Source organism: Eleutherodactylus coqui, chromosome 3 (genome assembly GCF_035609145.1).
Source record: "Eleutherodactylus coqui strain aEleCoq1 chromosome 3, aEleCoq1.hap1, whole genome shotgun sequence".
NCBI classification, from domain to species: domain Eukaryota; kingdom Metazoa; phylum Chordata; class Amphibia; order Anura; family Eleutherodactylidae; genus Eleutherodactylus; species Eleutherodactylus coqui.
The window spans coordinates 294,844,126-294,868,272 of NC_089839.1; the positions used below are offsets into that span (position 1 = coordinate 294,844,126).

The 24,147-nt window shown below is 46.0% G+C and overlaps 2 protein-coding genes across 4 annotated transcripts in view; one reads left to right on the forward strand and one right to left on the reverse strand.

The window, feature by feature from the left end:
* Nucleotides 1-878: 878 nt before the first annotated feature.
* PSMA4 (proteasome 20S subunit alpha 4) lies at nucleotides 879-11,317 on the forward strand. Of its 3 annotated transcripts, none has more exons than XM_066597749.1 (9): nucleotides 879-987; nucleotides 1,274-1,325; nucleotides 1,435-1,477; nucleotides 2,490-2,652; nucleotides 2,736-2,813; nucleotides 5,607-5,695; nucleotides 6,151-6,281; nucleotides 9,809-9,932; nucleotides 11,008-11,317. In XM_066597749.1, the coding sequence occupies exons 2-9, from the start codon at nucleotides 1,323-1,325 to the stop codon at nucleotides 11,160-11,162; spliced, it is 786 nt and encodes a 261-aa protein (XP_066453846.1). In that variant the 5' UTR covers nucleotides 879-987; nucleotides 1,274-1,322; the 3' UTR covers nucleotides 11,163-11,317. The 3 variants fall into 3 exon arrangements, with proteins under 3 accessions (XP_066453846.1, XP_066453847.1, XP_066453848.1); XM_066597750.1 differs by having other exon boundaries at nucleotides 887-987; nucleotides 1,277-1,325; XM_066597751.1 differs by having other exon boundaries at nucleotides 907-1,033.
* Nucleotides 11,318-21,339: 10,022 nt separating this feature from the next.
* The window catches only part of HOOK1 (hook microtubule tethering protein 1), a 48,660-nt gene continuing 45,852 nt past the window's right edge, over nucleotides 21,340-24,147 (reverse strand). Inside the window, exons 20-22 of the mRNA XM_066597752.1 lie at nucleotides 23,122-23,223; nucleotides 22,937-23,005; nucleotides 21,340-21,524 (exon numbers count right to left, since the gene is read on the reverse strand). Of these exons, the coding sequence (XP_066453849.1) occupies nucleotides 21,360-21,524; nucleotides 22,937-23,005; nucleotides 23,122-23,223 (336 nt within the window). The 3' untranslated portion in view covers nucleotides 21,340-21,359. The remainder of the gene's footprint in view (nucleotides 21,525-22,936; nucleotides 23,006-23,121; nucleotides 23,224-24,147) is intronic.

The following is a 24,147-nucleotide window of genomic DNA, read 5'->3' on the forward strand; positions in this document are numbered from 1 at the left end:
TTTTTATGGTTACCAAGATTACCGGCGATTAAAACAGATTGCAATAGTATCGAATGAGCGCAATCCGTTAATTGCTCCCAAAGACTCTCCGGCTGAAAATCGCAACCAAATAGCGCATATGCTGCGATTTTTTTTCTCGGACTGTTCATCCAATTAAAAAAAAAAATCACACGTGTGAATAAAAACATCTAAATAATGTGGATTATTTTTGTCCAACTTTTTCAGGCCGAAAATCGAATGGAAAAATAATTTGCGCAGCGATCCCGTAGGATTCATTCACACGATTTTTCTGCCCGATATATGGACCAGTGATCAGTGCGCGCGTATCGGACATGACTTGGGATTTAAATTGAACGAACGCTCTGAGGGAAGAAAATTGCTGCACGTCTTATTTTGCTCCGCTTTTCGGATGCAAATTCCCCATGCAAGTCTATGGCTGTATTTTAAAAAATCGGACAGTCCCCGAATGACACGCATGTGGGATCCGATTTTAACACATGTAACCATGGAAAACATGAATAAAAAGTGAAGCATGTTTTTTTATACGCAGTTGCAGAAAAAATTGCAGAAAAATCGCAAGTGCGCAGAAAATCAGAACGATTGTAATAGTCCAAATGTGAATAAACCCATGGGGAATAATGGGTGATTCTGTAATTGGACATACTGCAATTTTCCAATCTTGGACAATTGGTCTGAGAGTAAAACCGCTCGTGTGTTCCCGGCAGAGGTGACAGGAGATAAATGTGTCCTCTGTTGTGCGCACTTCTGTGTCTGTACATTCAGTTCTCTTCTGCGTCAACTTTGCCCCTAACCAAGATGGCCGACGCACGTCCTTCTCTCCGCTCAACGACTGACGTCAGCACGTCACGCAGGTTGTCAGCGCTCTGGGCATGCGCGGACGCCATGTTGGTTTCGGTTTTGCACAGTGACTGAGCGCTCTTGCCGGTTGCATCGTGTACGGAACCCCGGAGGGCCCAAGACGGAGAGGTGAGAGCTGGGTTCAACCGTCTGAAGTGTGCGGAGAGGGTGAGAGGTAACCATGACAACGTGGTATCCCTCCACCACTGCTGGCGTCTGTGCCCTGTACTACTCCTCTCATCATGCCTGGCCCTGCTGACTACCAGTACTTCCTCCTTGAGTGACTATTATCCCCCCATATTGGCCACTGACCCCACCAGCGCTCTGGAATGACTACCAACCCCTTTGTGATGACCGTTGTCGCCCCCTGTGCACATTGTATAATATAATCTGACGTGTTTCTTCCTTGTCGCAGTAGGCGGAGCCTCAGCTGAATATAGTGACTGTGCAGAGAGGGTCCCATAATGGTAAGATGGTGTCCGGAGGGGCCTGTGTATATGATGCGGGGGAGGGGACGCCTCACGGTCGTGTATGTGTGTAATCGCTCGCCTCATCCTCTGTTTCTTCTCTTCGCAGTCTCGGAGATATGATTCGCGGACGACCATCTTCTCCCCGGAGGGTAGGTCCGGTTCTCATCATTTTCCACCGCCGTGTAGAAGCCATCGCTAGTAATTGTTCCCCGTGGGCGGCAAAAAAAATGGCGCACATTGTATCAGACTGTCCCGAATGTGTAGAAAACATGGAAACTGGTGCCGGAATGTCGGATGTTCTGTGCTATTAGATGTGTTCTGCATGTAAGGGGGTCTGACCCGCCGCCTCTGCTTGCTGTCGTTGACTTGTTCTGTATGTAATGGCGTCCGCCCCGCCACCTCTGTTTGCTGTCGTTGACTTGTTCTGCATGTAAGGGGGTCTGACCCGCCGCCTCTGCTTGCTGTCGTTGACTTGTTCTGTATGTAATGGCGTCCGCCCCGCCACCTCTGTTTGCTGTCGTTGACTTGTTCTGTATGTAATGGGGTCCGGCCCGCCGCCTCTGCTTGCTGTCGTTGACTTGTTCTGTATGTAATGGCGTCCGCCCCGCCACCTCTGCTTGCTGTCGTTAACTTGTTCTGTATGTAATGGCGTCCGCCTCTGCTTGCTGTCGTTGACTTGTTCTGTATGTAATGGCGTCCGCCTCTGCTTGCTGTCGTTGACTTGTTCTGTATGTAATGGCGTCCGCCCCGCCGCCTCTGCTTGCTGTCGTTGACTTGTTCTGTATGTAATGGGGTCCGGCCCACCGCCTCTGCTTGCTGTCGTTGACTTGTTCTGTATGTAATGGGGTCCGGCCCACCGCCTCTGCTTGCTGTCGTTGACTTGTTCTGTATGTAATGGGGTCCGGCCCGCCGCCTCTGCTTGCTGTCGTTGACTTGTTCTGTGTGTAATGGTGTCCGCCCCGCCGCCTCTGCTTGCTGTCGTTGACTTGTTCTGTATGTAATGGCGTCCGCCCCGCTGTCTTTGCTGGCTGTCGTTGACTTGTTCTGTATGTAAGGGCGTCCGCCTCGCCGCCTCTGCTTGCTGTCGTTGACTTGTTCTGCATGTAATGGTATCCAGCCCGCCGCCTCTGCTTGCTGTCATTGACTTGTTCTCTCGTGCAGGTCGCCTCTACCAGGTGGAATACGCCATGGAAGCGATCGGACACGCTGGCACTTGCTTGGGCATCTTAGCCAATGATGGCGTCCTGCTGGCGGCGGAGAGGCGCAACATCCACAAACTGCTGGACGAGGTTTTCTTCTCCGAGAAGATTTACAAGTTGAACGAGTAAGTTGTGTGGAGACCGCGTTTCCAAGATGGCGGCTTGCAGGGTGGAGACACTAACCCCGCCCCCTTCTGCTATGTTTCAGTGATATGGCGTGCAGCGTTGCTGGGATCACGTCCGACGCCAACGTCCTGACCAACGAGCTCCGAGTCATCGCACAGAGGTACGAGAAGTGGAGAAAGCGGGATCGCGTGCCGCTCGGCGCGGCGTATGATGAAAAGTTCTGCCACTTTCTAAAAGTCTGGTTTGGATCCCTCACCGTTTTCAGGATCTCTGTTTGCTGTCAGTGAACGGAAATATTCAAATTTACAGCCAAAGACTGAAAACCCGTGCAGACCTCCGGCTGGACTCACACAAGCGCATGTTTACCGCATATTACATGGCTTCTTTACGTTCGTGTGATACGTGGTAAATCGCAGTCAGTCACTTACATTGCCTTGCACAGTTCCACTCACATTGGCGTGTCGGCATTGCGTAATACGTGAGTGTAAAAAAGAACGCAGTGTGTTCGATTTGCCGCGTTATATTTAAGGCATTTGGGCTGCGTGTACGGATATCGGGTGTATTGCGCGTGACAGCGTGCGGGTATGTGTCATGCGCAGTACAATTTCACCAGCATACGCAGTCAGAGGTATAAAAACGCTGCGGGACGGCTGCAGCGGTTTAAGCTTACTGCCGTGTGAGCCCGGCCTAATACATCTCACAGCTGAGGGGGCGTTTCAGTTGTATCCAGTTGTATCCAGTTTAGACAATCAGCCCAGACTGTAGACTGATACATTGTAGCAAACTATAAGGGCACCAGAAAGATTTGTGCTGCTGATGTGTTTAGCTGACAGGTTATTGCCCGGACTGCATACAACTGTAACAAACCCTCAGCTGTGAAATGTTATGGCAGTATGGGTTTATGTAGACAAGAATCTTTCCATTCAACGACAGTAAGCAGAGATCTTGGAAATGTAAAACATGTAGAAAGTGTCAGACAAATGAGCGTGAAGCTGAAAATGGCGTTCGCAAATTAAATCGACTCTCCAGACCGCTTCTCTGTCCACCTAATAGACTACTGATACATTCCCAGTGCACAGACACTGCATACTGCTCTGATTGGCCAGTGCTGGTCACATGAGCAGCACTGGCCAATCAAGCATCTTGTGGTATTGGTACTACGAATACATCACCAGTGCGTATCGGGTAGTCGGAGAAGCGGGCGTCCGTCTTGGATTGCCAGGATCGGAGGCTATCAAACGTTTGGCATAGGTCAAGAAAAAAAAATGTCCACCTGGTAACTCGCTGCGTTCTTCTCTGCGCAGTTGTTACAAACGTACCACTCTGTACTCGCACAAGGTTATTGACTTCTCCCCCTCAGAGGTGTGTGATGACGGTGGACCTGTTGGCGCACAACTGGGATACTTTGGAGAATTGTTTGTGGCGTTGATATGAGAGCTGCATGCTGATTGGATGACTGATATAATCAGCCAATCGGCATGAAGCTCCATTTCTGACACAATTTTCCTGTAGATTTGGAGTAATGGCCGCCTGCGGGGGAGCGATGGTTTTGTTATCCTCTTAAAGACACAGGATATACAATTACGTTCTGTGTGTTCGGGGATCGGGAGCCCATCCTGCACCGTGCGCTGCGGGTGCCGGCTGATTCTTACAGCTGACCTCTACCCACAATACGGCGATCACGGCTTTTCATCCCATTAAATGCCGTGTTATTTCTGACAGCATTTAAATTCTGGATGCCACCCCATGATGCCATCGCGAGGTGCCATTCAGTTGCCATGACGACCTGGGGCCTTCTGAGCTGCCATGGCTGATTGTCTATGAAACAATAACTGTGGTATGGATTGACAGAATGCCAGCAGATTGCGGTATAATGTAATACCAATCAAACGATTGCAAGTTCAATTTCCCCATGGGGACAAAAAAAATGTAAAAAAGTGTAAAAAATATAAATTATTTGTAAAAATAAAAGGAAATTATAGTTTAAAAAAAGAACCCGTATTAATACTGAAAAAAACTAAATACTGAAAAAACCAAAGCGTGTCTGACATCGCTGCGTCCGTAAAGGTCTGATCTATTAAAGTAACTCATTATTTGTCTCTCGTGGTGAACGTTGTGTGAACAAAAAACTACAAAACACCAGAATTGTGCATTATTTTTTTTTTTTTTTGGGTCACCCTCCATTTTCTACAAAAAATGTAATAATAAGCGATCAAAAAGTTGTAGTAATAGAAACTACTGGATGTGCCACAAAAATGAGCCCTCGTACAACTACAGACCGAAAAATAAAGGTGTTTTTTTTTGAGAATATTCTGTTTTCAAATAGTAGTACAGCAAAAAACATCCATCCATTGGGTATCGCAGTAATCGTACCGACACACAGAATATAGTTATGGCATTTTTGCCACAGTGTGTACACCATAAAAACAAGCCCCCCCCCCCCCCCCCCCCCCCCCCAAGATGGCAGAATAGTTTTTTTTCCATTTCACTCCGCTTTAAAATTTTGGAAAGGTTTTCAGTACATTAAATGATTAGGGAGGAAAGACTGAAAATGGGGACAAAAAAGGGGCAGTCCTTAAGGGGTTAAAGAGGCAGTCCAGACCTTTCCTTAGGATAGATCATCATTGCTGGGCCCATTGTCAGTGCAAAAAGAGGTGGAAGCAGATAGCGCTGTCAACAATGCAGTGGCCCGGCTTGGTACTACAGGCACAGCTCCCATTAAATTCAGTGCAGTACCAACCCAGGCTGCTGCACTATCTGCTCCCATCGCTGTCTACAGTGACAGTGGGCCTGGCAGTCTGCTGATTGCTGGGATCCTGAGTGTCGGGGCCTCGCCAATCGATTATTGATGATTGATCCTGAGGATATTGTCGCCATTAGTAATATTCCCGCACTACCCTATGGTATGGCGACTGGTTCAGGTGGAGATTAATCTTCCCGCTTTCACCCCCAGATATCTGCTTCAGTACCAGGAGCCAATCCCGTGTGAGCAGCTGGTGACGGCGCTGTGCGACATTAAGCAGGCGTACACGCAGTTCGGAGGTGAGTAATCTTTTTACTTGGTCACCTGTTTTTGTGGTCCTTTCTATTAGAATCTAAAGGAGAACTTCCAGAAGTTCCCTATAAAAGTTCTGACTACTTCTGGGCTCGGTCCGCTCTGTCATTGATTCCAGTCAGCATTCTTATGGATGCCCGCACCTATACAAACACAACTCCAATATTCAGGCCAGTGACACCATGGACATTGATGGTGATTTGGGGTCATACAATGTCCTAATGAAGCCTGAGCTCAGGACAGGAAGTGTTATCATGGGGACATGGGAGAAGAGGGGCATTATATTTGTCGGCCCCGATAATGGTTTGTCTGCTCCGGTAGTTCTCCTTTATAATGGGATATACATGTCCGGTTCTTGGCGCTGTTTGTGGGTCCAGGATCGCCGCTCTAACTCTGTGTGGTCTTTGGATGGATGGTGACGTGTGCGTTTTGTGCTCCGCAGGTAAGCGGCCGTTTGGCGTCTCACTTCTCTACATCGGCTGGGACAAGCATTACGGTTTTCAGCTGTATCAGAGCGATCCAAGTGGGAACTACGGAGGCTGGAAAGCCACATGCATCGGCAACAACAGCGCAGTAAGTGGTATTTCTCCCATCGGCGGCGCTCTGGTCACATGACACCGCATAGTTTACATTTTGTGTGTTAATTCTTCACCAGTTGAAAGACTTCTGCTTGCTGTCAGTCAATGGGGGTTTGAAAATCTGTCTTGATCATGTCCAACGGGGTTTGCTGTGATATACTGCACCTTCCATTCACAGACAGAGATCAGAGTTCTTGAAGAATTGAAAGATTTGAGCTGAGAAAACCGTGCGAGTTCTGTACAATTGCGAGACGCACAGAACTCGCGCTTTGGAGTATGCCATTGTTTTCTATGGGTCAGTTTACAACGGGCTTTTTCTCACACCGATAGTGCAAGATGGAAAAGATGAAGCGGGTCCTATTTTTGTGCGATTCTTAATGGAGAATAGGACTTGCAATGTGAGGTTGTCGCGTATCGCACCGCACACGGACAGCGTGAATGTGTGATTAACTTCCTCAATACGAAGGCCGTATTTACACGGCCCATAGCAAATTGCATCCAAGATTGTGCAACCCAGACAATCTTGGATGCAATTTGCTATCAACCGTGTAAATACGGCCTTCGTATTCAGGAAGTTGCACTCATGATTGCTATATGTTAATATCCCTTTAACCCCTTAATGACTGACCCATTTCAGGCCCTAATTAGCAACCAATTTTATTTTATATTTTTTTCATCATGGCCTTGGAACGCAATCACTTTTTTTTGACTTTCCTATCATCCTAGTTTTTCTGGAACGAGTCGTACATTCTTAAGAGCATCATGTTTGAGTACATGTAGTAACGTGGGGGGCAGGCAGACCTTCTGCCATTGTTTCTGAGGGTTTTGGTTTTAGGAGCGTTGGCCTTGCAGTATAAATGGTAACCTGATGGCCTAATTTATGCCGATGCAGGAAATCCGGCTATGTTCACACGGGGAGAATTGCCACGGACTTTCTTTGCTGACCCTCCGCACGGAACATCTGCAGCATTTACAGTCGCAGCAATGTGAAGGAGAGTTTCAAAATCTTGTTCACAAGCTGCGAAAAACATCCGCCCAAAATCCATGCAGAAACTAACATGCGGTGCGGGATTTATATCCTCAGCATGTTAATTGGCTGCAGTGGATTCCACCTCTTCTATTGTGGGGGGGGTTCTGCACCAAGGAGTGCTGCGGAATGTCCTCTATTGACACTCCATAGCAAATTCCACCCCATGCGATGCTGGCCTTACAGCGATACCACATTTGTATATGTGTTTTATGTTTTACTATTTTTGCACACTTAAAGGGGTTTTCGGGAGTAAACTATTGGTGACCTATCCTCAAGATGGGTCATTATTAGTGGGATCGGCAGGGATCCATTGCTTGGAATCCATGCTGATCAGCTTCAGTGAGCGCCGCTGTCAATTTAGTCTGTGTGGCACAGTGCTGTACATTGTTTAGTGGCTGTGCTGGGTAAAGCAGCTCACTTGAATAGAACTGGGCTATTCCCGGGACAGGTGAACGATGAACGTGACGGCAGTCGCCTGAGAAGAAACTGCAGCCTCTTTGGTCAGCTGATCAGCGGAGATCCTGAGCGGCGCACCCATGAACTATGGATGACTATCCTGAGAATATGTCATCAATAATAAAGTCCCGGAAAACCCCTTTATAATAAATAAATAAGGGCTTTTGCATAGTTGCATTCTAATAGCTATAACTTTTTGATTGTATCGATAGAGCTGTACGAGGGGCTTGTTTATTGTGGGATGATTCGTGGTTTTCATTTCTGTAAACAAGATATTTTTATCTATTTTTATTTCATTCTTTTGTATGCAAGATTAGCCAAAAGCTGCAGTCTTAATGCATGGTTTTGTGAATTAAGAGCGTTGTTGAAAACTGAACATTTGTAGCTAAATTTGCATAGCTACAGCGCCACCTATCGGCAACTTTTTATATTTTTTTCTTTTATAAATGGCGAGCGCATCATCTGAAGTGGCCTTTGTCTGATTTTCGTCTCTTTTGGAGCAGAACGCCCCCCAGAGGTCTCTGAGTGGGGATGCTTAAAGGGGTTGTGTCGTGAAATCAAGTGGGGTTATACACTTCCGTATGGCCATATTAATGCACTTTGTAATGTACATCGTGCATTAAATATGAGCCATACAGAAGTTATTCCACTTACCTGCTCCGTTGCTAGCGTCCTCGTCTCCATGGCTCCGTCTAATTTCGCTGGCGGCTTGCTTTTTTAGACGCGCTGGCGCAGTCCAGTCTTCTGCTCTGAGCACGAGCCGCTTCAGTGTGCTCGCCGCTACAGCTCTTGTGCGCATGCGCAGACGAGCTGTATCTTCTCGGGAGCGCGCTGGAGCGGCCATTCTGCTACCATCCTCTGTTAGAGGAAGGTGCAGAAACTTGAGCCGCCCAGCCGAGAAGCCCAGCCCAGCAGCCGAGAAGCCGCCCAGGTAAGTGATGGGTGACAGACTGACGGGGGTGACGAGTGACGGACTGCCGCTGGGGCCCCGGGGCCTGCCGCTGGGTCCCCGGGGCCTAGCGCGGGGGAGCCAGGGCTTAGCGCCGGTTACCTGCTGCCTGGCGGTGGGTGACTGTGGCCCAAGAGTGTGTGCCGTGGTCGGCGGCCGCGGTGGGTCCGGTCGGCGGCTGCGGGGCGTCTGGTTGTCAGGGAGACACAGCTGGTAGCGTCTCGGGAGCGCGCACGTCGGGCTACAGCAAGCGACGGGAAAAGAGCCGGCGGCCATCTTGGGGAAACTTTTTATAAGTTGCTGAAACGCTGGAACGGTAAGTACAGACCAGCTAGAAAAGTCATTTACAGGGGGGCTTAGTAATGTTTGCTTAATAAGGGGGACTGGGCAAAAAAAAAAAAATTCACTGCTTCCTCGAGACAACCCCTTTAAGTTTGCTAACCCCTGTAAATAACTTTTTTCTTTTTGTATCGCCACATTTAAAGAGCCACAATGGGTTTATTTTTCCATTGATGGAATCGTGATTTTTTTAATTTTTTTTTTTTGCAGAACGCACTGTAATTTTTAATGGTATCATTTTTTTGCTTCTTACAACTTTTTAATCCTCTTTGTGAGGCCGGGTATAAAAGTATATATATATTTTTTGTTTTTCATGGTATTCACCGAGACCGGCAAATAGTGTTATAACTTTTTTTTTTCTCCATTTATCAGGGTCTTTACAAATGCAGCACTTTCCATGTTGTGGGGGCGGGGGGGGGGGGGGGAGTTCTCTCTTAGATTTCTTTACATAAAGACTGAAGAGGAGGGTTTTAAGTTTGCGTTTTTAATTTACACTTTTATTATACTTTTTCCTTTTGTCTCATTATGGGCCTTGAAGTTTCTTTTGTTTTGATCGTTAGTAGAATGTACAGCAATACTTACAACCCTGTTAGACCCTGCATCTAGCAGGGCCTACCTACTGAGTTTCCCCGATAATAAGACCTGCCCCGATAAACCCTAGCTACACTAGATTTTAAAAAAACAGCAATACCTATATTAGTCATCAATGTGATAATGTTATTGATTGTGTCGCTATTTCTGTCCACAGGCTGCAGTCTCAATGCTGAAACAAGATTACAAGGAAGGAGAAATGACCCTGAAGTCGGCGCTGGCTTTAGCTGTTAAAGTTCTTAACAAGACGATGGACGTCAGTAAACTGTCTGCTGAGAAAGGTGAGAGGCGGAGTCACAAGTCTGCAGGATCGGAGACTCCCTCCTGCCTCACAACAGTGCAGCACTGGCTCCTATTCAGCTTCCTTGCAGACTAATCGTCCAGTTGCTCGGTGGTGGGATCAGTCAACAGCATCCATAGAAATGAATGGGAAGGTTGGAGCTAGTAGAACACTCACATTTGGCAGTCTCCATTGTTTCTGTGGAGGGTCAGTGTGCATGTGCAGCCAAATTACCAGGCAGGGACAACTGGCACTGTCTTCTGTAATAAAGGGGGTTTCCCTGAGATCATATTTTGACTCGGATCATTTAAAGTGACCCTCTGGGCCTGGACAAACAAAGATGGCCACACCATCTTCTTTGCCTGATGCAAACTGTGCATTAATTAGTATGGATCGTTAGTATAAGACACTACTGCTGCTTTGATTGACCAATGCTGCCCACAAGAGCAGTACTGACCATTCAGAGTAACATGCAGTGTATTAGACTGCCAATGCATATAAATGCACAATGTGCATCAGATAGTCAGCGAAATGCTACAGTCATCTTTGTTCAGGCCGAGAGGGTCGCTTTAATGTCGGCAATGTCTGTGATTTTTAGCGTGACTGTGGTTCTTTAAATGACATGTTTAGCATTAGAAAAAAAAAACATGGCTTCTCCTTTCCACAAACAGTGCCACCACCAGGTTGTATGTGGTATGGCCATAAAATCCATTCACTTTATTGAGCTGCAATTCCAGACACAACCTCACAAACAGGTGTGGCGCTGCTTCTGGAAGGAAGCAACCATGTTTTTTTAATCTTGGATAACCCCCTACATGTGCATCGCCATCTTATTCATTTCATTGGAACTGCCAAGTTCAAGCCCTCGACTATCTCAGGTGGTCGCATTGAAAGGAATGATGTGGCTGTGGGCACTTGCAACTGCTGCTGCCTTCATTGCTAGATGCTCCAGATCCCCATTCTATATCCTGCTGTTGCATGAATGGACAATTCCTTTAAGACACATACAGTTGCTAGGTCCTCTTGTTCCTCCGTCCCAGACTTTCCCTTTAAATATAACCTCCTTCTTGTTTCAGTTGAGATCGCCACATTAACACGTGAGGCTGGGAAGACGAAAATCCGGGTCTTGAAACAGAAGGAGGTGGAAGAACTGATCAAACTTCACGAAGAGGAAGAAGCGAAGGTTGAGCGGGAAAAGAAGGAGAAAGAGCAGAAAGAGAAGGACAAGTGATGGCGAAGGCGTCGGGGCGGGTGATGGTGTCTTGTCAATATTCAGATCTCATGATTTCCCCTCAGTGGATTCTGCAGCCTCTTAACACAAAATACTCGTCAGTCACCGGTTCTCTGTTTGGTCTTGAAATAAAACTGAAGCTAATTTTTCTTAAACATTTACTGTGAAATTGTTCTTATCGCTGGTGGTTTTGGGAGATCGGTCCCCAGTAAGTTCCTTAGTTCACAAGTGTCCAGAACAATTCCCCACTAAATCTGGATGTGTGATGTGGAAATCTCTGGTGTTCCTACAACAGATTGAGCAATGTTGCAACATACATTACATCCCGTATTATACTCCAGAGCTGCACTCACTGTTCTGCAGGTGGAGTCACTTTGTACATACATTACTTATCCTGTACTGATTCTGAGTTACATCCTGTATTATACTCCAGAGCTGCACTCACTATTCTGCTAGTGGAGTCACTGTGTACATACATTACTGATCCTGAGTTACATCCTGTATTATACTCCAGAGCTGCACTCACTATTCTGCTGGTGGAGTCACTGTGTACATACATTACTTATCCTGTATTGACCCTGAGTTACATCCTGTATTATACTCCAGAGCTGCACTCACTATTCTGCTGGTGGAGTCACTGTGTACATACATTACTTATCCTGCACTGATCCTGAGTTACATCCTATATTTTACTCCAGAGCTGCACTCACTATTCTGCTGGTGGAATCCCTGTGGACATACATTACTTATCCTGTACTTATCCTGAGTTATATCCTATATTGTACTCCAGAGCTGCACTCACTATTCTGCTGGTGGAGTCACTGTGTACATACATTACTTATCCTGTACTGATCCTGAGTTACATCCTGTATTATACTCCAGAGCTGCACTCACTATTCTGCTGCTGGAGTCACTGTGTACATACATTACTTATCCTGTACTGATCCTGAGTTACATCCTGTATTATACTCCAGAGCTGCACTCACTATTCTGCAGGTGGAGTCACTGTGTACATGCATATCAATGCAGGATAAGTAGTGTTTGTACACAGTGATTCCACCAGTAGAATTGTGAGTGCAGCTCTGAAGCATAATACATTAGAAATGTTAATAAACCTGCCACAGTTGAGTCGCTGTTTACAAATACTCTCTAATTAGTGCAAACTTATGGCCAATTCACAGGTAACTATTATTGCTCAAAATTCGTTCAAATTAATGAATTTGAGTGATATTTCAATGTGAATGTAAAAAAAATAGCTCATTTGTCGTTCACGGTTGTTTTCACATAGGAGGTGAAGCGCTGAGCGAGAAGCCTGCGATCCAGCGGCAAGTCTTTCTGTGTAAACGCTCAGCAAAAGCGCTGATTACCTTTAGCGGTGATGTCAGCGCTCGTGCAGTCGTTTACAAGAAGGGCTAAACGGTTTTTAAATGTAACAGATTTATCACGTTGTCTCCTGCTGACTGATAAAGGCCCATTTATACCATAGTAACATAGTTCGTAAGGCTGAAATGAAGACCATGTCCATCTAGTCCAGCCTGTCTAGCCTCCTGTTTTGTTGATCCAGAGGAAGGCAAAAAAAAAAACAAGAGCAGAAGCCAATTAGCCCTTTTGGGGAAAAAATCCCTTCCCGACTCCCTAATGGCAATCAGACAGTTCCCTGGATCAACCCCTAATAGTTCCTACCTGCCTGTATACCCGGATTAACAATTAATCTTAGATTTATAGCCTATAATATCCTTCCTCTCCAGAAAGACATCAAGTCCCCTTTTAAACTCCTCTATGGATTTTGCCATCACCACATCCTCAGGCAGAGAGTTCCACAGTCTCACTGCTCTTACAGTAAAGAACCCCCTTCTATGTTGGTGATGAAACCTGCTTTCCTCTAAACATAGCGGATGCCCTCTTGTTACTGTTGCAGTCCTGGGTATAAACAGATCCTGGGAGAGATCCTTGTATTGTCCCCTCATGTACTTATACAGAGTTATTTGGTCGCCCCTTAACCTTTTTTCTAGAGTAAATAATCCCAGTTTTGATGCCTCTCTGGTATTCCAGTCCCTTCATTCCATGTATTAGTTTAGTTGCCCTTCTTTGAACCCCCTTTTTCCCGTTACTGAAGTGAGACTTACCCGCCTGTAGTTGCCAGGCTCACTTTTGGTCCCCTTTTTATAAATTGGAACCACGTTGGCAATGCGCCAATCCAATGGTACTACACCGGTCTTGATAGTGTCTAGAAATATTAGGTATAGCGGCCTAGCTAACTCATCACTTAGTTCCCTTAGTATCCTTGGGTGTAATCCATCTGGGCCTGGCGATTTATCGATTTTAATCTTCTTTAACCGGTTCCGCACGTCCTGTTCCAGACTATTATCGCTTAAAAAATCGCTAATCGGCAATCGTTTTAGCAATAATCGGTGCGTGTAAATGTGCGCCCATCATCTGCTTTTCGGATGATCGTTAAATTCAGTCCAACATAAAAATCGTTGCTCACTTTTATCAGTAGTTCTCCAGTGCTGATAGCATTGTTTGCCCATGGAGAACAAAGGATCTGAGCAGAGATAATAGCCTTGGGCGATTAGCTGTGTTCAGTGAAGGCTTCATTTGCATACCTAATTGGTATTTAAGTAGCTGAGTAGCTACTTAAATACCAATTAATTTTTATGCAAACTGTCGTTTGAGCGATCATCTGGTATAAATGGGCCTTAAGACTGCTGTATCTTTATGCTGTCTAGTACAACTTTATACCACCTATTAGTTTGCTTAGTTGTTTACACAAATTGTGCCTCAAACTTTTGGCACAATGTCGCATTAGGTCTAGTCCCTGTTCTCCACAAAAGACCACCCAGTTGTTGTACAAGTTGTAAAAGGTGTCTAAAGCACATTGTAAATGTGGCACAAAGCGTGTTGAATAGTTTTCTGGTAAATTTTGTGCCAGAAAGGTGTTGAATGTTCAATAGTAAATCTGCTGCCGTGCGGACTGTAGCTGCTATGTAACCTGAAGTGCTGTGGAGACAGATGGTATGTACATTATCAAACTACCCTGTTTCCCTGAAAATAAGACATAGCATGAATTTCCAGAATTTTTGAGGATGCAAAATTATTTTTCAGGCTTTTTGAGGATGCTTGAAATATAAGCCCTACTCCAAAATTAAGCCCTGCTAACAGTTCTAACAGTTAATTAAAAAAGTCAATTTAAATGGTGTCCAGGCAGCTATACATGTAAAAAAGTTAAACCTTTTTGAACAAAAATTAATATAAGACACTGTCTTATTTTCGGGGAAACACGGTACTAACGACCACTTGTCAGTGAGTATGTATGTGAGTGCTTCTCATGCTCCACCCTACAACATATATAAAAAACAGAGCCTGACCCACAGAACAACACAGTTAGGGCTCTTGAAAAGGGGAGGACAAAAATAGCAAAATGAGAATACAACAAAACTGTTATTATCAGCGGTCCTGATAGAAGACACCGACCTACCACCACCACAGAGATCCGGTGAGCTAAAGTACCTGCGGTGATGTCAATGCTGTGGGAGGAGCCAAGCTGTGGTTGTCTTGTGTGGGAATCAAGATGGATGTAGCAGAGGGGTGTGTGTGAGATGTGTGGGGATCATAATGGATGTATCATGTAGCAGAGCTGTGTGTGGGAATCAAGATAGATGTAGTAGAGCTGTTTGTGAGATGTGTGGGGATCAAATGTGTTTTCTAGTGTATAATGTGTGATTCACTCTCTAAAAAAATGATAGCACCATCTGGCATAAATTATACATAAATGTGTTGGTTTGAGTGGCCACACCCCCTCTTGCAAACCATGCCCACTGTTGAAACCAAAGTTGGTGAGGGTGGTGCAAAAAGCTACAAATTTTTGCACAAATCCCCACTTGTGCAAAAATGTTCTTTCTCTTGTGTTTTTATCAGGACAGTCGGCGAAGTATCTGACAAACAGTCACAGATCAATCGACACTTTAATGTAACCACAATTTATTCAGACATTTGACTTTTTATCAGTCTGGTCGAGCAGCGGTTGCTGGGAATTGTAGTTCCACGTCTTCTGGCCTGAAGCCTTGTAATGTGTTTTCCAGTGTATAACATGTGATTCAGTACCTGAAAAATGATATTTATCTGAAATCTCACCTTTTATACAAAAATATCATCCATAAAATCCTATAAGCTGGTGACTGAAGAGGTTCCGTTACAATGTAGCTCCGTTTCCCAGTGTAATTTGTGAATACAATTCTTTACTCCTCTTGCGTCTTCTCTTATACTCTAGTCACATCTAAAGCTTCATTCAGAACTCGACTGGGTGCTACTTGTGACCCATCATTTCCCACCACCATACACTATTTTACCAAAAGTAATTGGACCCCTGAGCAATAATCACAAGTAGTATTTATTTCCATATGTTAATACTTAGTGGGGCTCCTTTGGCCCCGATGACATCTGATACTCTCTGTGATATACTTTCTACTAACTTCTGACACACTTCAGCTGGTATTTCCCTCCATTCATCCTGCAAATGTCTGGTGAGTTATCTCAGAGAAGATGCATCAGCCCATCTACAATGGTACAAGAAGCGCCATCATTGGACAGTAGAGCGATGGAAGAATCTTCTATGGAGTGACAAGTCGCACTACTCCCTTTTCACATCAGATGGAGGTACCTGAGTGTGGAGGATCCTGGGGAATTATTTTTACCAGAGTATATTGTGCCAACAGTCAAAGGGGTTGTCTGGTTACTGATTCCCTGCCGCCACGATCCAGCACTGTAGTCCCAGTGTTTGGACAGAAGATGCCAGGAGTTCAGGATCGTGACGCTGCCTGCAGCTGTCACCCAACTTCTAGTGACATCAGGAGGATTAGGATATAGTGGTCACCTGACTTCTGCCACAACCCAGGCTGCGGCTGCAAGGAACAGGTAAATATACTGCCTTTTCTTATTTTACTACAGCAGGCACTAACCAGGATATATCGTACGGGAACCAGACAACCCCCTTTGATTGGAACAGAGCCCCTACTTAGAGCAGGATGTAGTGTGTTAGCTAAGTAATGGCACACTGTGTATCGGATAGTCAGAGAGGAGCTGCAGCCATCCTGGCTTGTCTGGGACCTGAGGGTCTCTTTAAAAAAAAAAACCATTGTTGCATCTTACCTCTGCACGGATTTCACTAAGACTGGCGTATAAATCTGCCCCTAAAGCTTCAACCACACGCAATGCAAACCCTAAGGCCTCATGTCCACGGGGAAAATCAGTCCGGCCGCAGATTCTTCATGCAGAATCCCGCAGCGGGTCCCTCCTTTCCCGCGGACATGAGGCCAAAAAATAAGCATTACTTACCTGTCCGGACGCTGCGGATCTGCCCTCCGTCACGGCCAGATCTTCTTTCTTCGGCCCGGCGGATGTGCTCGGCATGCCGCGGACATGCGCCGTGTACTTTTTTTTTTTTTTTAAACTCCTGCTCTCCCGCGTCGGAGAGCTGCGGGTGTGCCACGGATCCGGACAGCTTCCTTAGACTTCAATAGAAGCCCGCGGGAGACCCGCACTAAAAAGGAGCATGCTGCGGGTATTTTCCCGCACACGCAATCCGCGCCTCAGGGGAAAATGACATCCGCAGGTATTTAACTACCTGCGGGTGTCCAATGCATCCCTATGGGGCGCGGATCACGCTGCGGGTGACCCGCTGCGGATCTGTCCCCGTGGACATGAGGCCTAAACCAGCAGAGGGCATCTGTTAATGCAGTGTTCCCCAACTCCAGTCCTCAGGGACACCAACAGGTCATGTTTTCAGGATTTCCTCAGTATTGCACAGGTGATCTTACTATAGGATATCCTAAAAACATGTCCTGTTGGGGGTCCCTGAGGACTGGAGTTGGGAATCCCTGTTAATGTGATGTGAGTAAACAGGAAGGCAGCAGAATTCTGAATGCAGCTTTGGATGTGAATGGAGTACAAGACACAAATTCCTTGCGTTTTAAAGCTGTGTTACAGTCTGGGTGAAGGTTTTTTTGCATACAGTATTTTGCATTGCAGAATATAAAACAAATCATCAGCCGCTTCATGCAGATTAACAGCTGGATACATAACGTGACACGGGTGCAGCAGCCATGGTGAGTAATGTGACAGCAACGATGGGCGAGAAACCTAAAAGCTAGTCATTCCGGTGGGGGGGGGGCCCTTCTTCCACTGCGCGAGACCCGATGGCAGCCAGATATCTTCCTTTCTCAGATCTCATCCAGCTGCTGACGACTACTTTCTACTGCAGCAGGGGAAGGACTAGCTAGAAGGATTCCACCATGGAGGTAGAGGCAGCCCGGCGCCAAGATACCAGTGAGGGCGGGCTGGAAGACGGGTAACGAGATAAAACAATAAGCGTGTGCATAGAGAACGCCAGACATCGGACGATAAAGACGAGTGCGGATATTCTATACAGGATACCCATCAGGGCTGTATGTCCCCATTCATGAGTAAGGGCGGTTTCAGGGGGCCGTATTTCTGCACACAATACGCAGCGAATAGAACCTATTGATGCCAATGGGATCGTTCTCATGTATGATTTTTGTGTGCGCAAAAAAAAAAAAAAATAGTACCTGCTCTGTTTGCCGATGTATTCGCGCTGTAAGAGCCCTATAGAGGTTTATGGGAGGAGCCCAAATTCAAAATACGCTGCGCAATTCTGCAGGGAAAAAGAACACATCTGCACCTCATTAGGCTAAAAACCTTTTAGATCAAAGACTTGTTCACTGCGGAGATACATTGTGCTGAGCTGTGCGCAGCTGTACATACGGCCATCTGAAACGGCTTTAAAGGGTACTTCTACATAAGTCAACTACCGGCTCAAATAAGTAATTTCATCTGCTAGGTCAGTGTAAATGCGGGACCGACAGTACTGAAGAGAAGTTGGTCATTAGTCGCTTCGCTTTGGCACACTGACTGAATGGAGGCGGCGGCTCTAAGAACTCTCCGGTGCTCCGCCTCCATTCACTGAGCCACTATCGCTCCCACGTGATAAAACAGTCATCCTATCAGAAAGTACCACGAGGGGCAAGAAGAGCTAAAGCCAACGGGGCAAATTACATGTTGGAACGTTGTCAGTTTTCAATCTTTTCAGCATATTTCCGCCCCAACTCGTCCATCATTGATTGTCAGGGCAGTCCGGAAATGCCTGGGAATGGTTTGGGAATGATCGCCTTTTACACGAAATGACGGGCAAACGGCGAACAGTGATTTTAATACCTACATAAAATGAACAGTAAGTGAATGAATTATCCTTTTGCTGTCAGTGCCAGGATACACTAGGGTCGGAGCGGGAGCCACTGCTCCGCCGCCTGGGTAGTGGCTGCTGCTTGTAATTGCAGGTGCAGCTTCCAAGGATTTCAACGGAGCTGACAGAAAAATTGAGTGCAAGTCCCGATAAAGCACCGTACATGCTTGATCGCTGATCCTTTCAATTTCCACCACACTAAGCCTGCAGCGAGGAGGAGAGGACGACGTTGGACTCCCTTTCACAGGATTTGTGGGGACTCCCTTTCACAGGATTGGTGGGGATCTCATAGGGTGGGCCCCACTGACAAGACTTTTATCACTTTTAGCTCTAAGCTTGTGGGCTGAAAGTAAGTGCCCCCCGGTCCAGGATGGAAGTTTTAAACTTTTTTCCCGTTGTTCCCCGGTCTCAGTGCAGTAAGCTGCCACTCACTGCTGTCAAGTACTATCTAGCAGCGCCGCTCAATGCATTCAGCGGCAGCGTTCAGCTCACAAACCGGGGGAATGATGGAGAAGGTAAGTATAACACTTACATCCCCGGACTCAGCGGGTCTCCTACTTTCAGCCCATAAGCCTAACTCATAGAACTAAAAGGAGGTGACAGATTCCCTTTAAGGTCTTTCTTCCCTGTATAAAGAGACTTGTACTACGAATGAAACAGAGTTGGGGGCCCTGATGCAGATTTTGCATTGGGTCCCAGAAGCCTCAAGTTACACCTCTGATGAGCATGACAGGACCGCACCAGAGCCAAGCTCAGAGAAGGGCGCCCCCCATAGAAATAAGTCCAGGTGTTCACAATGTAAAATAACATAATTTCATTATACAGACATTATTAAAAATATATTTGTGCAGATAATCCCCCCTTCCCTCCATCCCGCACAGCCACCTCGGGTGATCTTACTTGTACTATGCAAAATAGATCCATACAATAATCTCTCTTAGAATTTCCTAAAAACCAAACGAATTTACACTGTGCTGAAGGCAACGCATATATTCACCTCTGAACACCATCGTACAGATTCTACAGAAACAGAGGAATCACTGTGTACATACATTACGTATCCTGTAATATACTCCAGAGCTGCACTCACTATTCTGCTAGTGTGGTGACTGTGGACATACATAACTTATCATGTATTATACTTCAGAGCTGCACTCACTATTCTGCTGGTGAAGTCACTGTGTACAAATATTACTTGTCCTGTATTATACTCCAGAGCTGCACTCACTATTCTGCTAGTGTGGTGACTGTGTACATACATTACTTATCCTGTAATATACTCCAGAGCTGCACTCACTATTCTGCCGGTGGAGTCACTGTGTGTATATACATTAATTAATATGTACTGTCATTTATGTCCACAGTGACTGCACCAGCAGAATAGTGAGTGCAGCTCTGGAGTATAATACAGGATGTAACTCAGGATCAGTTCAGGATAAGTAATGTATGTACACAGTGACTCCACCAGCAGAATAGTGAGTGCAGCTCTGGGGTATAATACAGGATGTAACTCAGGATCAGTTCAGGATAAGTAATGTATGTACACAGTGACTCCACCAGCAGAATAGTGAGTGCAGCTCTGGAGTATAATACAGGATGTAACTCAGGGTCAGTACAGGATAAGTAATGTATGTACACAGTGACTCCACCAGCAGAATAGTGAGTGCAGCTCTGGGGTATAATACAGGATGTAACTCAGGATCAGTACAGGATAAGTAATGTATGTACACAGTGACTCCACCAGCAGAATAGTGAGTGCAGCTCTGGAGTATAATACAGGATGTAACTCGGGATCAGTACAGGATAAGTAATGTAATGTACACAGTGACTCCACCAGCAGAATAGTGAGTGCAGCTCTGGAGTATAATACAGGATGTAACTCAGGATCAGTACAGGATAAGTAATGTATGTACACAGTGACTCCACCAGCTGGACAGTGAGTGCAGCTCTGGAGTATAATACAGGATGTAACTCAGGATCCGTACAGGATAAGTAATATATGTACACAGTGACTCCACCAGCAGAATAGTGAGTACAGCTCTGGAGTATAATACCGGATGTAACTCAGGATCAGTACAGGATATGTAATGTATGTACACAGTGACTCCACCAGCAGAATAGTGAGTGCAGCTCTGGAGTATAATGCAGGATGTATCTCGGGATCAGTACAAGATAAGCAATGTATATAGTAGTCCGGTGATCAGAGATGGACATATTGTGCCCTTAACAATTAAAATGTAAAACAGGACAGTAAAACCATCAGCACCAAATTAATGTTAATACTGGAGATTCACAAAAAACAGCACAAAATAAAACCAGCGTTGTCACCGGCAGCAGCGGATCCCGTTTCAGCCCTTGTATTTCTAAGGCAGATTACAATATAAAGTGATGATTGATGTTGCCGCTGTCGGTGACAGCTCTGCGTTTCCTTTGCACAGATTCTTGGGAATACACCCTAAGCGTGCGGCTGCTCCCCGACCGCGGCGGAGGTTGTGCGATCTCACGATGTGCAGGAGAATGCAGCATCAGTTACTAAAAACATTACAGAGGTCAGAGGCACCAGGTACCTCGCACCCCGCGGAGTCAGGATGTTACAATGAACTCATCAGCATTGCTGACTCCAGTGAGCGCAGGTGACAGGTACGCTGTAAAAGACATTCTCTACATGTACAGCAACACACAAAGTTCCAGTTCGTCTCCTGGTATACAGCAGATGTAGGACAGAAGTAGAAGACTCACATCTTCTCCATAAAATAACAAAATAAAACATTGATTTAGTCAGTGGGTTGCAGAAAGTCATCTAGAGAACTTCAAGACAAATTGTCCACCAGGGGGAGACACAAGCTGATGACCTGCATCGCCTTTTCTTTCCTTACTCTACCAACACGTTTGATTTAAATACTTAAGTGCACTTCAGTGTTTGTGTTATCGGCTGCGCTTTAATTAGGGGAAGCAGAATGCACGGTCACCGTAACGTTCCTCCTCGAGTTGGTCACATGACGCTGCTGAGACAGGAAAGATCTCCCTAAAGAACCGGCCCCAGATTCCTTTCCTTTCCGTTCTGCTAATCGAGACTCCATCGCCAGCTTCTGGTGCTCGAGGTTCTGCAAAAACAAAGTTATCCGTAAATGTCTTGATCTTTTCCTCCCTATTTCTTTCATCTCCATCTCTCAGTCTCTCTTTCTCAATCCCTTTTTTTCTTCATCCGTCTCTCTCTCCTTGTCTCTTAATCTCCTTCTCACTCTATTTCTGTCTCCCTTTCTCGATCCCTTCCTTGATCTCTCAATCTCTCTCTATTTCTCTTGCTCTCTCCTCTCTCAAGGTCTTTCCCAATCTCTCTTAAACTTTCTCAGTCTTCTTCTCTCAATCTCTAGCCCAGTTTTTCTAGATCCTTCTTGCTCCCTGATTCTTCATCTCCTTCTATGTCTTTTGCTCTCCCTCTCTCAATCTTTTACTCGATCTCTCCTTTACGAACTCCCGATCTCATTCTCTCTTAGGCTGGGTTCACACAGGGCGGATTTGCCGCAGAAATTCCATGTGGAATTTCGCTGCGGCAAATCTGCCTGCAGCCGCTAATCCCTGCTTTCACCAGCCATGTGGATGAGAATGGTTAAAAAGCTCGTCCACGCGGGACAGATTCCCCGGCCGCAGCATGTTTTTGTTTGCCGTTGCGGCCACGCTCTCCTCTATGGGAGCGCCGTCCGCAACGGAAAAGCATGCAGCCAAGCCACTCCAAAACCCTCTGCGCTTCCCCGGTGGAAATCTCGCGGTTTTTCGCTGCAGCAAAACCGCAAGATTTCCGGTGGGATTCCGCCCTGTGTGAACTCAGCCTCAAGCTCTATTTTTCTCTCTAACTTTTTCTTGATCCCTCTCTCTCTCTCTTTATCTCTTTTTGATCGCCCTCTCTCTCTCAAGCTCCCTTTCTCGATCTGTTTCTCGTTACCTCTCTTGATCACCCAGTATTTCTCTCGATCTCCCTCTGAGTCTTTCTCCAAGTCTTTTCTCCCTTTCTCAGTCTCCCTTTCTCTCCCAACATCCCTCTCTCAACGTCCTTCTCTCTCCATCCGTCTTTCATTTCTCTTATATCTATTCACCATCTGGCGCTGTCTTGCGCACAGTGTGGCGGCATTATGTGAACACTGGCATTATTTGAGCTTTGTATGACACTTCTTTGTGCACCATGTGGCACTACTATTTGGTGATTGCTATTTGCAGGCTCCACAATGCTATTCATTCTAGATTCTAGAATACATGGCGATCTTCCATGGATGCTGCACTGTCTCTTACACGCTGTGTAGCATTATTTGGCAGTATTTGCACATTCTACAGCACTACTATGTGGATATTATTTGGTGCTCTTATTTGCACAACACTAGTCCAAACTAATCCGATGCTAGCCTTAATCATCTATAGTGATCTGATTGGGTGCAGGAGGGGACTGCATTCTTGTCTTCACTAGGTTGCACTAGATTCCTCCAGTGGGGTTGCAGCGCCCCCTGGATGTACTGCCTCTCACCTTGTTGTACCATGCCGTCACTATGAGTTTCTCCTCGTACTCTCGCAGTTTTGCCAGTTGACATTCAGCCTGTGAGATGAGGAGGAAGAGGACATTTAAATCTGTACTGCCATGTAAGCAGAGGAGGCCATCATGGCCAATAGTATGTGCACCCCTCCATGTAGCACCCTGATACCACCACTCACCTCCAGGTGCTCGATCCGACGGTCCTTTTCTGTCAGCTGCTTCCTCAGTAATATAATTTCGGCAGAGGCCGGGTTTAATTTAGGATCTAAAGTCTTTATAACCTAAAAGGAGACAAAGTGATACATGCGGCAATATTATTATATGGCATGAGAAACATCAATAGCTTTACCTTGCATGGCTCTACACTAATCTACAGATGTAGCAAATGTTAACTTGACACTTAAAGGGGTTGTCTCGCGAAAGCAAGTGGGTCTATACACTTCTGTATGGCCATATTAATGCACTTTGTAATATACATCGTGCATTAAATATGAGCCATACAGAAGTTATTCACTTACCTGCTCCGTTGCTAGTGTCCCCGTTGCCATGGTTCCGTCTAACTTCGGTGTCTTCTTGCTTTTTTAGACGCGCTTGCGCAGATGCATCTTCTCCCTTCGGCTGGTCTTGGAAGCATCGGCGTTTTGGCTCCGCCCCCTTGTACGCATCATCGCGTAGCTCCGCCCCATGACGTGTGCCGGTTCCAGCCTCCTGATTGGCTGGAATCGGCACATGACGGGGGCGGAGCTACGCGATGCCGCGAAAAGGGGCGGAGCCAAAACGCCGATGCTTCCAAGACCAGCCGAAGGAAGAAGATGCATCTGCGCAAGCGCGTCTAAAAAAGCAAGAAGACACCGAAGTTAGACGGAACCATGGCAACGGGGACACTAGCAACGGAGCAGGTAAGTGAATAACTTCTGTATGGCTCATATTTAATGCACGATGTATATTACAAAGTGCATTAATATGGCCATACAGAAGTGTATAACCCCACTTGCTGCCGCGAGACAACCCCTTTAACACCTTAAATTCACAGTTGCAGCAAAGTTTACATTGGACTTAACCTGACAAAAGCCATTGAGGTGTCGCATTAGGGCTCACTCACACGGGCGTATTTACCTGTGTAATACAGAATGCATAAACCCAACTGACTTGTATTGGGGCATTCAAACATGCCTGAAAAAAATAGCATGTCCAATTTTGGTGTA

Coding starts and splice junctions, on each gene's coding strand:
- PSMA4 (XM_066597749.1), top strand. Junction 1,478..2,489: donor GACCATCTTCTCCCCGGAGG/GTAGGTCCGGTT, acceptor TCTCTCGTGCAG/GTCGCCTCTACCAGGTGGAA. Junction 2,814..5,606: donor CTCCGAGTCATCGCACAGAG/GTACGAGAAGTG, acceptor TTTCACCCCCAG/ATATCTGCTTCAGTACCAGG.